Below are 17,913 nucleotides of genomic sequence, written 5' to 3' on the forward strand. Positions count from 1 at the left end.
CTTAAAATGTAGACTTAAGTACCAACAATGAGACCACCTGTGCTCAAATCTGGACTAATGCAAATATGTTAAATTGGGGGAGGTAGACTACAGACTTCAGCAGAGACTACATGACGTGTGAGGCAGTAAATATAACTTTCCCTCTTTATGCCCCCAACCTCCACCCCCTTTTGCTTTTTGCTGGAGTAGCCTACACGCAGCCCCCGCTGTGGAAGGAGGACCGAGTAACGCCAAGGAGTTTTGCGTTCACTTACAATGTAACATACTAAACATTTTTGTAAACGTGGATAACCTGTCTACCAAATCCCAATTGGACTATTTCAATTTACTGACTTGCTTGTTAACTTTTTTGTTTTGGACAAGGTGAATCAAGTCAAATCATCATGGTTTTCGGAAAGTGCAGAATACGCACGGCCGTTTTGGCACTGCTGCTTTGCGCACAGGCCGGTTTTGGCTTCTCAGTCGCCGGGCAGCAGGAAAGCACCTGCGAGGCAAACGGCAGCATTTACTTCGTGGGGGAATGGTATTTTCTGGACTCTGATCACTGCACACAGTGCGAATGCACCGCCGAGGGCTCCGCATGCTCCCGCACTGAGTGCACCTCTCTCCCGGCTGCGTGCATCCATGTCAGCCACTACCCCACCGACTGCTGCCCCAGATGCGAGAAGATCGGGTGTGAGTACCGCGGAGTGGTGTACGAACTGGGGCAGAACTTCCAGGTAGGCCTGATAGCGATGACACATGGTAACTTGCAAAGATGGTGGGGATGAACAGGCTTGTATGGATGGAGACTGAATTGCCCTATATCTTGTTATTAAGGGGCCTCATGTGTTTTGAGATTCTTAGGCTATTTTCCTTTTCTGATTTGGAATCAGAATATAGACACCGCAGTATAGGCCTACTATATATCACAGTATAGCAGTGGTTGCTAGAATGGTGGTCAGGCCCCAAGACAAAGGGGAGTCCATCAGTTTGTTTCTGACATTTCTACACACTTTTTCCATTTACATGGGAAATACTGGATAGATTTTACCACCTGGAGTATCTCTTTCTTGAACTGTTCACAGCTTATGGCCACACTAAAGCCATAACCTGAGATTAGGGGGTCAAAAGTAGGCCCTAACCCATTGTTTCATTTTAAGGGGTCACAAACCAAAAACTCCTGATATAGAATATAGTTTAGCTTCTCTATCATTTGTGTTGGCTCACAACTTTCATCAAAGGTGAGCTTATTTTGTTTTTTAAGGGTAGAGTACAGAAATAGAATAATAATTCTTAATAAAAAGGTCCTACAAATTAAGTCCAAAATTGTCTCTCTGCACTATGTCAAAACTGCTGCATTTGTGAAGGCTTTAATGCCAATCATAATGTTTTATGTTTAAATGTCACTGCAAAGCTCTAATCTACAGTACATTTGTATAGACTGTATTTGCATGTCCAACAGAAATGTTTAAGGAATGCCACAAACTATTAAGAAGAACGCCATGGACACTATAACCATGTTCAATACTTCATACACAGAGGACTTAGCATCATGGTTTTTCTCCAGAAAGGTGAGCTTTAGATAATGTGCAGTAGACCTGGAATGTAAATCTTCCACAACGCTGAACCAATGAATTACAGTATGGTATGTAGATATGTAACTTGAGTATACAGCAGGGAATTGGAGGTAAATGGCGCCCCCTTTTGAGATGACATGAGGAGGTCTTGGTGAGAGGTGCTGGTTAGAAATCTGATCCACGTTGAGTCTCACACCTTCGTGTGTACATGTGTGTGCTGTTTCCCAGCCATCAGAATGTGAGCAGTGCACTTGTGACAGTGATGGCATCGCCCGCTGTCTAGTTGCAGATTGTGCCCCTCCACCATGCGTCAACCCTGTCTACCAGCCTGGGAAATGCTGTCCTGAATGCAAGGAGGGTGAGTTGAAAATAGCACTAAAAAGTTAAACACAAAGGGCCAACAGGAGACTGATCTTCTCTATTGTATGAGCACTGCTGTCAAACATAGTTATAATACATTTGATCATTAGATGCAGTTAGGGATGTTGTCACCTTGACTTTATGTGCTTTCGTGTTTGTAGTATCTGCTCAGCTGCAGTTACACTTAGCTCTGTCGATCATCTCCATCCAGGTCCTAACTGCTACGCTGACGCGTCACGCAGCCAGGTGATTCCTGCAGGAGAGCCCATCTGGGTCGACTCCTGCACCAAGTGTCGCTGTCACGATGGCCAGGATGCTGGCTACTGGGAGGGAAACCGTCTTGCCACCTGTTCCCGCCTTAGAAACTGTACTCCTGAACAACCATCCACCCAGAAAAACTGACCAATTATCTATACACCTTCCATCTCTAAGAACACACTGAATCATCCTGTGCAGTGAAAAAAAGTCAGCAGTATAATAGCCAGACATAAAGCAGAACTGTACAAGAACCAAAAGTAAAAAAAAATTCAAATTTCAAAAACCACCAGAACAGATAAGCTGCCATTCCACAAGGGATTTTCATCCAAGATTTCTGCAATACTGATGAGACCCACTGAATTTGTCACTTTGGTGCACAAGCCTGGCCCATTATCACAAGCTCTGAGTCAATATGTAGTTGTAAGACCTTTTATTATTTTAGTTATATTGTGCTTCTATGGTGCATATTCCTATATAGTTGTGTTTAATCAAATTACCACAAATTAACTGAGATATAGACACCTTGTGGGCAGGTATTATTACACCAACATGGCAGTACTGGTCGGTACCTACATAATGCATAGAGGGTGGATGGTGCCGGATCAATAGGAGGTTAATTCAGCCATATGTTAAGAAGAACAAATTCAGACAGAACAGAAGACTTCATTCCGCCAGAGAAGGAAAATTGTACTCCTTGAAAACAAATGAAAATATGAAGGAAAACTGGATTAAAACTCTCTTTTTGATAAAATGGACTGCATAGATGTAAAAATAAGATGTTTGATTCACAGGGCCTTAAATCCCCTCAACCCTAATGTGAAAAACTAGAAATAACAAACTTGCCTCTTGAAAGGTGAGCGCACTCCAGATATTTACCCTTTTATCTGCCTTTTTTGTGTTGACTAGATTATGTTGTGTGAGAGAGAGAGAGAGAGAGAGAGAGAGAGAGAGAGAGACTGGTAAGCTTTTATAGAAGCTACCCAGGAGGTATTTTTAATTTCCAGACAGCTGCTTTGGGAAACAACTAGCAACATAAAAAAGCCAATGAGATTATTGGATGATGAGAAATTGTAATTGACCTGTCACGGGTTGATGCATCACCCAAATGTATGCATAGCTGTGATGCAATTTAGACTAGGAAATGGCTTAGCAAAGCAATTAACAATTTGTAACTGTTCTATAAATTCTGCAGTTCAATTTCCCTGCTAATTGAAATATAAACGTATGAGACTATACTAATATATGACTGTACAGTAGGAGCAGACCGGGCGATATTTGAAAACAAGGTTTCATTTAATGGAACGACATTTGTGCGTGTACACTGTAGAGCAGGACAAACGATGTGTAATTTACTGCTTTATTAATTGTTCACAAGACAGAACATGTAGCATTTGATAGAGGCAACTGTTTCCACTGTTTACCTTCATGTACCTTCTTCAGAGTAAGCTTCAGTGCATGATGAGATCGAGACAGTGTATTGTCATTTTATATAGGTATATATGCAGCAGATCTTCCTACTGTCATTCGCTACTACTTTAATCAAGAGGGACCTTTGAATGAAAACCAAAAGTAATTTTGTCTTTTTATATGTTTATGTGTAGTTCTGGAGCCTTTAATGACATTTACTTTACTGCACGACTCCCAAGCTGCTGCTGCATGAAGTACATAATTCTCCCAGAAAAGCTTCTTTATGCAAGGGCTGGGATTAAGGTTAAAGGGTTACACCTGAATTTTATTTTTATCACAGACTTTATGAATGACTACGCTCTCACTGTAGTTACAACATTTTCTTGAGGGGAGCAGTATTCAAATTAAACGGTGTAAGAGTGAGACCAAATTCTTGAATAATCGAAAGACACAAAGATTAAGTAATAGTTTGACTTTTGCTGAAAATACGCTTAAAAGCTTTCTTGCCAAGAGTTAGATGAGAAGATTAATACCCTTCTCAAGTCTGTTTGGTAAATATGAAGCAAGAGCCAGCAGTCTATCTGTCCAAAGATAACTAAATCCATCTTTGAAGGTCAATAATAAACTCTTTATATCTTGTTTGTTTAATTTGTACAAAATCCTGTACATGTTGGTTTATATAGGGATTAAACAAACAAGATGTAAGGTGAAGTGAGATTGGTATGTGCTGACTTTTATTACCTATGGATAGAGGCTGGCTGTTCCCCCATTTCCAATCTTTATGCTAAGCTAAGTTAGCATTACATTTACTATACAGACATGAGAGTGCTGTCAATTGTCTCATGTAACACTCAGCGTAAAACAAAAACAAAATGTCAAACTATTTCTTTAAGTACTGGCTAAAATAAAAGGGAACTGTTATGAGTCACATCTAAAAAAACATGCTGTGTATCAAGCTGGTAAAAAACACCGGCTTTATGGAACATCTTGTAAAATATCTCAAATTAAAACACATTTTCAAAAATCTCTCATATTGTGTTTCCTCTTGCTTTTTTTGATTTTATATGAACATTTTGCTGTTTTGTAAACAGTTTGGCTGCCCTCTGAGAGGATGCTGTCCTGATTTCCCTGCAGAGCTTTTCTTCTGACAGTCTGGGACCAGTAACCCCCAACAAGACAATAAAAGAATAATAAGTTTAAAGTAGAGGTAGCTTTAGTTGGTAGTGTTAAATATATGTTTATACTATAAGAGAAAATGTAAGACTGCAGAAGTAAAGCCAGATGTAATCCACAAGGTGGTTTAGCATTTTAGTCCGCTAACTCACCAGGGCCACATAGAAACAAGTATTAACTGCAGATATTACATTAAAAAACTCTGGGATTACCTCTGTCTGCAGGTGAAAATGTATTTCTTATGAAATTTCCAAAAGACTTAATAAGACACAGTAAGCAACTGACACACTGCCATACAATCTTTATCCATCAGATTTATTGATTGTATAGAAAAAGTAGGTTTGATATGACATAATGCATTCTATATAAGATATAACATTTTCAACATTCAATGTACAAAAAAACCATAGCTAGAGATACAGTAAATGTTTAAAAATGCCAGCAGGCTTGGAAGTCCTGTCTGCTCTCAAGCAAAAAAATTTATTTGAAAAACCATTTTGGAATACTTAACCACCTGAGGTGTGCTTGACAACTGGAACAGCTTCAAAAGTCAAACGTCCAATAAGAAACATCAAGCACTCCTCATGGTTCTCCTTATTCTCAAGTAAAGGAAAGGTTTCAAATAACTATTTTTGCTGAAGTTTCTTTTGCTGATCTTCACATCTAAATCCCATGTTACCTTGCCTTGATAATGTCATCAGGGTTTCAAATGGGCTTGAGACCTCAAGAAACAGAAAGTCTGCTTAATAAACTGGAATTGTGTGGAATGAAAGTGGGCATTTATGACGAAGGGAGAGTCTACTACAGATGTGAAGTAGGAGGAGCCCCCGATTCTAGAAAACATTCTCTCTGGTCGATTTTGAGAACAAAACACAGCGCCATAGTTGACAAATCTGTCCATAATATGGACCGAGGAATCCAAAGTGAATTTATTTAAGATGCAGATTATACATTCAGTTTTATCAACAGGGTAATCTGTAGCTTCTGCCTGTTAGTGGTGCATGGAACAGAATTGTAAGCTCTGTGATTGAATGTTCCTGCTGAAATGCACCTTGGGAGTCATAGTTAATGTCACATTTTTATATACACAGGCTTTGACTATTTAGGAAAGAATCATTTATCTTCTAAAGTTCTTAATGTTTTGTACTGCTGATTTAACTCGGAGATTTGTCGCCAATCTATTATTGGGCTGACATTGTGTAGTCTGAACCTGGCATCACACTGTCTATGTATACCAGGGGCGCCCAAAACAGAGAAGTCCCTCCCCTTAAGGTGGACCACCATTCGGAAAAAATATGTACGATAGTCAATAGAAACAACTAATTTTTTGATCCTGTTTGAATTGTGCCCTGCATTACACATATGATGATGGCCAATTTAAAATATACATTTAAAAGTCAAGAAGGTTGCAAGTATAAGACTGTGAAAATACATAAATACAAAGACCACAAACCCAAGAGACGCGTATGTGACGTCGTAACGTTTTCTCTCAAGGACTGAAGCTAATGTCACTGAAGCTAACCTCAAAGAACTGACATGTGTAGATGATGTGATAAAAGGACCTTGAGTCGTTGGATTAAACACATCAGGTGAGATACATTTTTGTGTGGAACACTAGCTAGTAGCAACCAAGCAATGAACGTTAGCTAGTATTACTGCGCTATCATGTTGGTGACGATTGCGCGAGACGAGAGATGTGGTTTATTGAACACTTTCCACACAAAACTAAATGTAACTTTACTTTATTAAAACAAATGTCAACTTATTGACGGAAAAAAATATCTTTTAAACTGACAAACAACATATTCAGGGCACAGTTCAAACAGGATTAAAAAATAAATTTTCTCTCGCCATTGACTACTGTACATATTTTTCCCGAAATAAGGCCCCATGGGCCGGAAGCGGAAGCGAGTGACTTAGGCTCTCTATAGCTCCTCCCAATTCACAACGCTGAAAAATGCTATCCAGGTGCATTATGGGATCCTGTGTTTTGGTATATTGACCCTTACTAGGGAATAAATGTCAGGATATCTCAACCACTGCTGCATCAATTTTGTCCAATCCGTTTTTGAAATCTGTCTCTCAAAAGTTACCCAACTTTATGGAAGTAAAACACTAACACACTTCTTTAATACTGTAAGAATGGAGAAAATAAAAGCAATAGCTGTCATTTTGTCTGTTATGTACTGATCATAAGGATTTTAAATCAACAGGTGAATCAGAGGCAAAATAAATCTTTATGGGAAAAAAGCATGATTGCATTACAAACTGAACTGAAACCAACCCTTAAAAGATTGTTAGCGCCTCATATCCCACTTGAAAACAATTACTTTAAAGCAGGATACGGGGTAGATGTGAACAAATCGGTAATATTGCACAGGGTAAGCCGTAAACAGTACAGAGAAGAGATTGTGTTGGCCTCTCCATGTGTAGTATGCCCACTGAGGACACCGAAACTCACCAGGAGAGTCCTGCACTCTATCGAAAAGAAAAGAGGGAGGGTGAAAAAGAAAAGGAGAGTCAGATAAAGTGGGGGACAGAATGAGAAAAACGGCGGGAGACAGAAGGAATCACAAATGGGGTATGTGTACTGAAAGAGAGAGAATAAAAAGAAAAATAAGATACAGTAAGTGGCACAGATTCAGAGACACAAAGAGAGGCTCTGTCGATATCTATTGAAAGAAGAAGCACTCTAGTGAGACACAGCTGTGCCTGAAGTGGGCCTACCACAAAGCACAACAGAGTGCCATTGACACACACAGCCTGGACTGGCAGAGTAAGAAAGAAAAGGCAATGAAAGGGGAGATAATGCAAAGAAAAAAGGGAAGACAGTGTGAATGTGTGTGTGTGTGTGTGTGTGTGTGTGGCAGGGAGTGTGTGTTGCAGAGAGGAGCAATCATACCTTCCAACAGGCTTGAGGCGAAGATAACGAAGAGCCAAACAGATGGGAACATTTTTGCCTCGAGGCTGATCAAAGAGGAGGCCAAAAATACACAATTTTCACCAAAACCAGGATTTTTTTCAAACTGAAACAAATGTGTTAATTTCTGTATTACCCATCTTTAAAATACACAACAATTTCACAAACAAAAATGACCTTCAAATTAAAAATAGCCTTTCCTGCCCCTTAGTGTAGATAACTTCTGAAGGCATCGGTTTGGTGTTTAGGCGTCAACAATAATTGTGTCAACGGTAGAGGAAAAATAAAACAAAGGCAGAAAAGTGATCAAAGCATAAAAGAGCTCCAATACACTGATGTAGGAAATCAGAAATTAGCTCATTCCTTTTTCACACGGGGAAAGTTATGTAACTCATATGAGACAAAAAAAACTTTTTAAAATTAAAACAAAAAAGTAACTCGGACTGTTTAATTCCCTACATTTATGAAAGTGTGTTAAACAGATTCCAATACAGGACTGACAGCTGATTATGATAAAATCTGAAGCAGCAATAGAGATGTCAGTCACACTGCTTAAATGATAACTTCTCATTACAGCCTTAAAATTCACAATTTCCACCAACAGAACTATCACTATCTTATAATTTCCTCTTTCTGGATATGATATAGTCTTTTTCTCAAAGATTGAAAGAAAGCAGATAGAGAAATGGCATAGTAACAGTTTCAACAGAGGTTTAATGAATTGTGATTTAAAAAACTTCTCACTCCCAGGTTATGCTGTAGGCTAAAGAATGACCTCTAAAATTCATTACTTTTCACCTAGCCTTGTCTGTGGAGCCAGTGTAAAGTTACAAGAGTGAGCTTTTGTATCCACAAGGCTTTTTCCTGTAAATCATGACTCGATCCTGACAGCTCATTTCTGATTTTTAACCCCATATATGTTCAGAAAATATGGTAAATGTCCAATTTTCTAATCTAAAATGCATATTTGTACTTCATCACGTTTGTCCCTTAAGGAATATTAGTGTACCTCAAGCCATTTGCATCTTATAGAGACAAAAATGCACCTTCAAAGCTGAGATCACCAAAATAAATCTCTATCTTTCTTCAAGTGGAGTGAAAAAAAACAAGGTTTCCAGAAACCTAATCTCCAATATGTGCCACATGGGGTTACAATCATGACTGAGCTGTCAGTATATATCTGCATTGTTGTCTTCAGTTCCTTGATTTGATTTCAAATGCATTCCCAAGATAGTTCCATCACACTGCATTCAGCACAGGAGAAATCCTTTCATATCTCCAATATGTTTACTTTTGTTGGTAAAACTTCTCCGTAACTCCACAACGACAGTTTCTGTTTCCAACGTTTTAGTTTATATTTATAAAAAGAGAACAAAAACAGAGTTCTCAGGAGTTTGTTGCTGTTGACGAACATGTTTTATCAGCGTGTCCCAGCACTGTTTTTGAATCTTCTGCGGTAGATGCAGGCACAATACACATTCATTAATTTATACCGGAGTATTTGATTGAGTAATTAGATCCAAACAAATGACTCCCTGACAAAAATGTCAATATTAAATTGTCTCTTAGCAACATTTCTCAAAATAAGCAAGAGTTGGCCGATTTCTTTGATATGCAGTCCATCAGATACAATTCCATAGACCATCATTGCATGTCATCAGACTTGTTAATGTTATGTTATATGAACTTGTTCAAATAGTCCAAGAAATCCCACTCGATGCTGTCCAGCATTTCAGTCAAGGCCAGGACAGCTTTCCAAAGTCTCAAATGATGTCATTGTTTCATCTCTAACCTCCCAACAAAAGTTCCTGTTAATATCCTCCGTCGATATGCCATTAGATGCCCTCTCCAGTTTACAAAAGATTATTAATGGAGAGACTCCAAGTTTCAGCTTCCATGTTTGATGCCAACCTTTGGTCAGCAACTGATAATCCTGCTTTGGTCCACACGCTTTAATTCTGAAGTCACTGAATGGTAAAAGGTAGGAGATGTTAAGCCATTGGCTGCTTGAAAAAGCTGAAGGGGGAAAAACCCAGAGTTCTGGTAACAGAATGGCAAGCTGAAATAAAAAAATTAAAAAACAGAGAGAGAGGTAAAGAAGGAGAAAAAGACCATGATGTGCTTGTGACTTTTTCTTGGAAATGTTCTCTTTATTTTCCTTCTTAAAAGCTCCCGTCTTCTTGTGTTTTTCCCTCCAGTCAATGTGCGTCAACCCCCTCATCTTCCTCTCTAGCCCTTAAAAGGCCGGGGCGGTGGTTTGCCAATCTCCACAGAGATATTTGTATACAGGGGGTACCTCTTGACCTGAACCACTCTGTAGGTCAGAGAGCTGATGCCGTCCCTCTTCATCGTGTTCTTGGTGTTCTGTATTTTATTAAATCTGGAGGGCGAAAGAAAGAGAGAGATGGGGAGGGAGGTGATGGAAGAGAAGTAAAGAGAAACTGTGAGAAAATGAAGAAAACTGGATTAAAAACAATACCTACTGCCAAAAATTCAAAGTAACATTTTTTCATGACATTTAATTGGGCTTTATTAGCATGGGGAACAATGCTTTTGCTTACATTGCAAAAGCAAGTGTGAAATAAAAACAAAGAATTGTGTTATAATAAAACTCGAAATATATAGATACAGGAAATAAGTGTGCATGTTTGTGTGAGAATATGTGGGTAACTCAGTGTGTTTGATTGCTTGGACACAGCAAGTTGTGTCCTCTTTTGTTAATCATCTAAGGGCCCTTCAAATGTATTAGCAACCCCTTACGGGAGTCCAGATCTCAAGGTCGGGAACCACTGAAATAGAGCACACCTGCTTTGTTGTGTAGGTACACAAGGGAAATGGATTTCACAATCAGTACATCCCGAGGTCCAAATACATACGAATCAAACACAACTCTTCAAAAAACTTGAGAATAAATCAATGCAGAAAGCAATCAGGAAATCAAAAAATGCAAATACAATATTGGAAGGAGTATGGGAGAAAAACAATAATGGGGAAAGTCATTATAAAGTCCTGTATACCTACAACCTTCAAACACACCCAAAACTCAATTTACAGCATGAATGCTAACATCAAAATCCACATTTAAACCCATAGGATCTAAAGAGCCTGATGTCTGTATTGATTAGTCTTTCTACTAGGCCCCCTCTAGGTAATTGTACAATTGTTCAATAACCTGAAAACAGAGAGAAGAAACGGTTCTGTTTAGCATCTTTAACATCAAGTTCACATCAAGTTTCCTTTACAATGTGGATCTTGACCAACAGGTGGTGCTATTGCATCGCACTGTGACTCAGTGGACAGTTTTATCCATCACATCCGCCTCGGATTTGTTTGAATTATCCTGGAATCTCCTTCCCCATTGGCTGTGATTCAGCAGTTACATCAGGATCTGCTCTGGTTTTAGCATTAAAGATGCTAAAACAATTCACACAGTGCGTCAGACAGTTACACAGTGCTGCTGCTGCTGCACCTCAGATCAGTTTGTGGTGCAAACTCTGACCTAAAACAATTCACACAGTGCGTCAGACAGTTACACAGTGTTGCTGCTGCGCCTCAGTCCAGTTTGTGGTGCAACCTTTGGCCTAAAATCAATTCATAACACAAACTCTCCTGTCACCCTCGTAGTAGAATCAGTTTTTGCAGCTAGTCAGGATGGAAATGAGGCCACGGGTATGTGTGTGTCTAACAACATATTTACACCATTTCCTGTCTTAAAAATGCCTTTTTTCCTGAGAACAGAGAAAAGGCGGATGTGTGCAAAAGTCCAGCTGTGCACATTCACTTTTCACAATACAGCAGTGATGGACTCCAACAAAAGACGTCTTCTTAGTGACATGCTTGGACGTAAAACTGTAGTTGACACTTCAATCCAACATGGACCACTGAGTCTACAGAGCTTTGTCAGAACTGACTAGTAAAAATCTCATTCTTCCCGCTTTCTTTTTCTGTCTCTCTCAAATCAAATCAAAAGGAGCTTTTATTGGCATGAATGGAAGCTGGAAAAAAATGTTGTCAAGCATCTTTTGCTTGAACAATATAATGCAATAAGATATAAATAGATTTACATGTTCTCTGACGTCTACCAAGGATTGGCACTTGTACCTAAAAGCAAGGGGAATTAGTTTAAGAGTGCAAGGAAAGGACGGGAAGGAGAGGAGAAAAGCAAGTGGTTTAAAGGAAGGCTGGATTGCAGAGGAGAAAAATGGAGGTTACATGGGCAAAGAGATAGGGAGTGACAGATGGAGCGAACAAGATAGACTGATGTTAGAAATTAAGTGAATGAGAACTGGAGGAAAGATAAACAGCTGAGATTAAAAGCAATAAACTAATCCCAATATACAGTATATACAGTGAACATCACATGCATGCACACATGTGCATCATTTCAAACCTATTTTGTCTCACTTATCTTATTTTTATTTCAGAGAATTAGAGGGCAAGACAAAGACAGTCCTTACATATTCATTAGCCTGATTTCCAGGTTGAGTCCTAACTGGGCTAAGTAAAGCTCTATTTTAATTCCACTGAGGGTCTCACAGGAAAACATTTCTGGTTTAAGATTTCAACAATGGCTCTTTATGCCAGCTACTGGGGGTTATTTTGTTCTGGTGGCATATATTTTGAGTTGGCCTACTTGACCCTGTTGTAGAAAAATGTCTCAAAGGAACAGTTCAACATTTTGGGAAACACTCTAATTTGCTTTCTTACCTTTGATAGATACCACTCTCATATCTCCTTTAGCTTAATTTAGCACTAAGATTAGAAACAACCGTCCAAAGGTAGAAAATCAGCCCACCAGCACCTCTAAAGCTCACAAATTATCATGTTAATCCGTCAAAAACATCAAAGTGGAAGAACGTGTCAGTATGTTAGTTTCTGGTAGCATTGCTAGCTTGTCTGCTTGTAGAAGAAGGTAAACAGTTAATAAGTGCATAACACAACTGTTCTTAAAACATTAGTCCTGATTTCTAAAGAAAAAAGAAAAACGCAGTTAAGCGTGTTAATAAAAAAACACCCATACAAAAACTAAATCATGAGAAACAGAGTTGTAGCAAGCTAATCTCCCTCCAAAACATTTTACATCCATTATGAATAACCATGCACATATAACTTACAGATAATCAGATTTTGAAAAACACACTGAAGGATCCTGTCAAAACATTTCAATGTCTTACACTTCCATTATCACAGAATTTCACTCAAAGACTTCCAGTAACCCTGTTCAGAATATCTATTATATATCAGAATATTTATTTTTTCAAATAAAAACTCACTAAATATCACAACATGGTCAAACCCTCAGGTCTATTAGATAACATTATAACAGCTTGCACAGCCAACAGTATTAGCTGTTAGCAGATTAGCTCGCTAGCAGTAGTGCTAGCTTGTCACAAGACCCTCGGTTTGCAAGTCATCCAGTAGCAGTCTGTTGAGCGTCTCCCTGCATTTTAAGGGGGGCTATGTAATAGAAAAAGAAAGATAAAATCCAGCATCTAACCGCAACTAAACTATAAAACAGTGAATTGTTGTTTTAGTACGGATATAACGTCTTAATTTGTTAATAAGTTAGTGGTGCTGGTCGGTGGATTTTGTTACCGGTGGACTGAGTCAGGTCAACGCTTTCCCCGCTTCCATTCCACACATATGTGCCGTGCAGACCTAAGAACGATAATCAATCCTCTCATCTAACTCTTGGCAAGAAAGCTAATATTTCCCAAAATGTCAAACTATTCCTTAAAGGGATTCTACATAAGAGTGTAAAAGTTGTGTTCATCCTAAACACACATACAAACACACCCTGTATCTGCACTGTCCCAGGATGATATGAATGGAATATTGAACACTGTTACTCAGCAACTAATTCATTTGCAATGCATGAAGCGCCTTATTCTAGACAAAATGTGCATGTGTGTGTGTGCAAACTGATACTCGTGACTGGTGATGAATGTGCCTCTTTCTTACTTCCGCTGGGCCAATATCTCATTGCTATGCCTAACCAGCATCTCCAAAAAGGCTGAGAGAATGGACTCCTGCGCGAGACTTTGTGCATGTGTGACTGAATATGTATATGTGTGTGTGTGTGTGTGTGTGTGAATGCAGAGGAGATAGTAAACATTCATCAAAAAGTCGAGACAATGCTTCCCTTGGTAAATGCTGGACATTATGCAGGTACTCCAGATAAACTCTCCCAAAAGGCTCAATCATTAATCTAAATCTAAACAGAAAGGCAACCCTGCACCTGAAGACAAAGTGCGGAAACAGAAGCTTAGTTTATCTCTGTAATTGAGTGACAGACCTCTGTGTGTACAGCCTGAGAAGTAAAACTAGTTTTATTAAAGGTTTTTTTCAAAAAGACAAACTGATGTTGTAGGATGTTGCTGTAAATGTGACTTTGACAATGAATGGTTTCAAGTTGACTTTCATTCACAAAAATGTGAACTGTAAACATTTATTGTCAGTCCCTCGCATCTTGCCGGTCACATGAATCATAAACAGCAATTTAAATTGAGGTCCAACTTGGGGTCATGTCTTCACGGAAAAAATGTATGGCTCCATGACCGCCTAATTTGTCACAGGGAGTTCCTCAGATAAAAGAAAGGGGTTGAAGGCATTTTTATTGGAAACCCAACTTGTTCAAATCTGTGAATTCTAATGAAAGATCAAAAGAAGAAGAAAAAGGAGCACCCTTTCTCTGTCAATGTGTTGAATTATCGGATAGATTGTGTTTAAATTTGGTACGGACATCCATGTCCCTCCCTCAGGATTAATTGAAATCACTTCTGAGGACGAACTGTAAATATATAAAATAGATCCACTGACCTTTCCTCTAGCATCATCATTAGGTCAAAATGTTAATTTGTTCAGTACTATGGTTTTTGACAAATTGACGAAGCTATAACTTGCTAAACTAAGATGGTGAACGTGGTAAACATTACACCAGCGAAACATCAGCATGACTGTACTCTTTGTAATATTATTTACAGAGACCCAACAGTTCCCACCATGGGCAAGCACTTGGCAATGGTGATATTAATGATAATAATAATAGTAATAGGACTAATAATAATAACTGTGGCAGCGGGTGTTGAGCAGGAAAACTGAGGCAGTAGGTTGCTTGCAACCACAGATCCAGACTCTACAGTTCAGCTGGCAAAAACGCCTGCAGAAAGCGACAGAAGGAGAGGAGAGGGAAGTTGAAGTTGTTTTCCCCATTTTGCTTTCATACGACTTTTTCAATTATACAAAATACAAGATAACTTCACAGATCAAGGGTTTAACACTTGCAGAGAAATTCATAAGCCCTCAAAACTGCTCTGAAAGAAATTTAAAACTTCCTCCATGAGATGAGAGCGTAAGGGAAAAACAAAACCCTCTCCACTCCACCCACACTGCCTGAATACTTCCATGAGGTGGCCATTCCTCCTTTCACAATCGCCTTATTATTCGAGCCACCGTGCGTTATTAAAGTCCAAATCCCACTTCGTTTCAAAAGATCCTTTAAGCCGAAATTTCTGAGACATTATAACGAGTGTCCAGAAGGGCTGTAAAAAATGAAGTGTGTGCCGGCTAATAAGCCACTATCTTCTGCGCCCCTTGCTAAAGTTATGAATAATGTATTGGCCCCAAATAAATACCATCCCTGTTGGTGTCACTTATTGAGGAAGTCTGATCTAAGGACCAGAGAGAGAGAGCAGAGCAGAGAAAAACTGGAACTGAGTTTCAAGCAGAGGCACACACACACACACGCACACACACGCACACGCACACACACGCACACGCGCACACACACGCACACACGCACAAACACACACTTTCTTTCATTGATTTATTGATTTTGATGAAGGCAACTAGACTAGACTGATCTAGCTGGCTCCCATTTCTATTGGTGTCATTTCAGCAGGCAATTACTGAGAGGTCGTTGAATCTCTCTCTCTCTCTCTCTCTGGCACACACATACATGAAACAGTGATGGATGAAATATTACGCAGGCCTGGTTGTTTTAGACATCGTCACATTTAAGTTATTGCTGCCATTTTACAGAATAGATTGCTAGTTTTAAAGCTAAACCACTTCTGGATGGATGTCTGACATCTCACTTGTTTCAGCAGGAGCTTGTGGCAGGTCAAAAAAATAAAATCTTTCAGTTGATGTCATAGGCTCCACTTTTGGCTATCTGCCTTGCTTCCAGACTTGTAGTGGTTGCCACGGAGAAGGGCACACTACAGGTATATTTTGACAGAATAAAGACGCTTATCAAATCAATAAAAGGTCAGTAAAGTTTTATAAATGCAAGACCAGGAAATGAGCAAGGTTTTTTCTCTTCAAGCGACTCAACAAATTTATGTTCCAACCATATTTTTCATATTCCTTTTTTCACAGACAGGTTTTAAGTCTCTGTGACACTCAGCAGGAGCTTGTTGCAGGTAAAAAAAACCCTGTAATTTCTTTTCAGTTGATGTCACAGCCTCCGCTTCCAATTTCCCTTCCTCCCACGCCTGTATAATGGGGTGGATTTACGTTTAACTTTTAGCATGGAGAAGAGCAGACTATATGTGATCACATCTGAATGAGTCAATAAAAAGTTTGAATGTGACGCCAGGATGTGAGCACCCTTTTCTCTGTTCAAGCTTCTAAGCAACTAAAAATCATCTTTTCAGATAAACAAGTTGCTGGCAGCTCCTTACAAATCACAATTAGCATCACTAAAGAAGACATACACATTGCTTGACAGTGAAGCAAAAATAATCTGGGAAGGTGTTACATCACATTATAACCATTACAAAGTTTTAAATTCTTGCATCAGATATATAAAATGTTGGGATCAAACTCTTTTAATCATAAATGCATGGCTGAACAATGGGCCTCATGCAAGAACCACTTGTGAACAGATTTGTTCTTAAGTGGCTTGCGTGAGTGATTTAGGAGAACTTCACCAATTTTCTCATATTTTAAATTTTCTTTTAGGTATGAACACAATTTACGAGTGGTCCAGACCTGTTGTAAGAGTCATGTGCAATTTTGAGTTTGAAAATCCAATATAAATTACACTTAATAATTATGCTGACATTACCTGTTCGACTAAATTCGAAGTGCGTCAGGCTCTTGGAAGAGAGTGACAGCGTGCTGATATGAGACAGATGAATGGCTATTGTCGCGGTTTAGATTTCCACGTGCTGTGCTTCTGCAAATGTAAAACCTGTTGGAGCTGCAACTCTGCAGACAGACCACACCTTTTCCTTAATTCCACTGCTGACGCCAATGATAGACTTTCCTTTACGGATGTCCAAAAGCAGGACTTTGATCTCCAAACTCATAAAGTACTTCTTTTTACTCTTCACTGTCATGAATAAACACTTACGATGAATGACATATGTGACAGGACATGTAGCCTTATATGGTCTTATTGGGGCGCCAACTATGCTAAGGTACAGTTCTTATGAATGTGGCCTCGGTCACACACAGAAGGCATTCAATCATGTGTATGTATGTCATTTACACAGTCATCTGAAGTTAGGAGCATCTGATGTGGCACACTCGTAGGAGCCCACCGTACGAAAAAAGTGAGAAAAAGATTAGAATATGAAAATGTTCCTGCATGAGGTCCAATGCGTTTTAAGTGTCAACTAAGCCATTCATTACGCCATCTTTGTACTTTGTACTCATGTAAAGCAATAAGTATTATTTGGTTGAGTTTGAAAGTTGAAAAATAGTGAATTTATGGAGTTGCTGGGATTTCTTTTTTAAAATAATGATCCAGTGGCAATTTGAACCAAATCTTTACACGTATAATGTTTAATAAAAGAAAGAACAAAAAATAAAATGGTTTCTAGACTACATACTTGTAATACTTTTTAAAACATACTACATATTATGTATCAGAGGCTCATACAACACATATTCAGTAGCTCTATACAAAATTCCAATCGGTCATGTCATAATGTGTTTGGCTGTTACTTCTCTTTCACATGTAACTCTCGCTGCCTGTATTTTTAATCTTCTTATAAATTAATTTAGGAGCCACAACAAGAGACCTCGACTGTGAACCCTGACGTAGTCCTGTCACGATGCTATGATATAATAATGTCACATCAGATCACACTAAAGCAATGTTAGAAGAGGGAACAGAGTTCACTATATCTTCATTCTGCCCCAGCTACAGCAGCTATTGATTTTTGTGTTGAGAGGCATCGTTGCCTGGCCTACCCAGGCATGAAAACGAGGGCTCTTAGAGGAGAA

General features: G+C 39.0%; 2 protein-coding genes across 4 annotated transcripts in view; one reads left to right on the top strand and one right to left on the bottom strand.

The window, feature by feature from the left end:
• Positions 1-50: 50 nt before the first annotated feature.
• Positions 51-4,615, top strand: zgc:113531 (uncharacterized protein LOC541359 homolog). Its single transcript, XM_046051429.1, has 3 exons — positions 51-719; positions 1,788-1,917; positions 2,131-4,615. The coding sequence occupies exons 1-3, from the start codon at positions 384-386 to the stop codon at positions 2,319-2,321; spliced, it is 657 nt and encodes a 218-aa protein (XP_045907385.1). The 5' UTR covers positions 51-383; the 3' UTR covers positions 2,322-4,615.
• Positions 4,616-8,371: 3,756 nt separating this feature from the next.
• Positions 8,372-17,913, bottom strand: part of b4galt2 (UDP-Gal:betaGlcNAc beta 1,4- galactosyltransferase, polypeptide 2) — a 178,110-nt gene continuing 168,568 nt past the window's right edge. For all 3 annotated transcript variants that reach the window (XM_046051427.1, XM_046051426.1, XM_046051428.1), the window contains exon 9: positions 8,372-10,057. In XM_046051427.1, the coding sequence (XP_045907383.1) occupies positions 9,907-10,057 (151 nt within the window). In that variant the 3' untranslated portion in view covers positions 8,372-9,906. The remainder of the gene's footprint in view (positions 10,058-17,913) is intronic.

This window comes from Micropterus dolomieu, linkage group LG06 (genome assembly GCF_021292245.1).
Source record: "Micropterus dolomieu isolate WLL.071019.BEF.003 ecotype Adirondacks linkage group LG06, ASM2129224v1, whole genome shotgun sequence".
In the NCBI taxonomy this organism is placed as follows: domain Eukaryota; kingdom Metazoa; phylum Chordata; class Actinopteri; order Centrarchiformes; family Centrarchidae; genus Micropterus; species Micropterus dolomieu.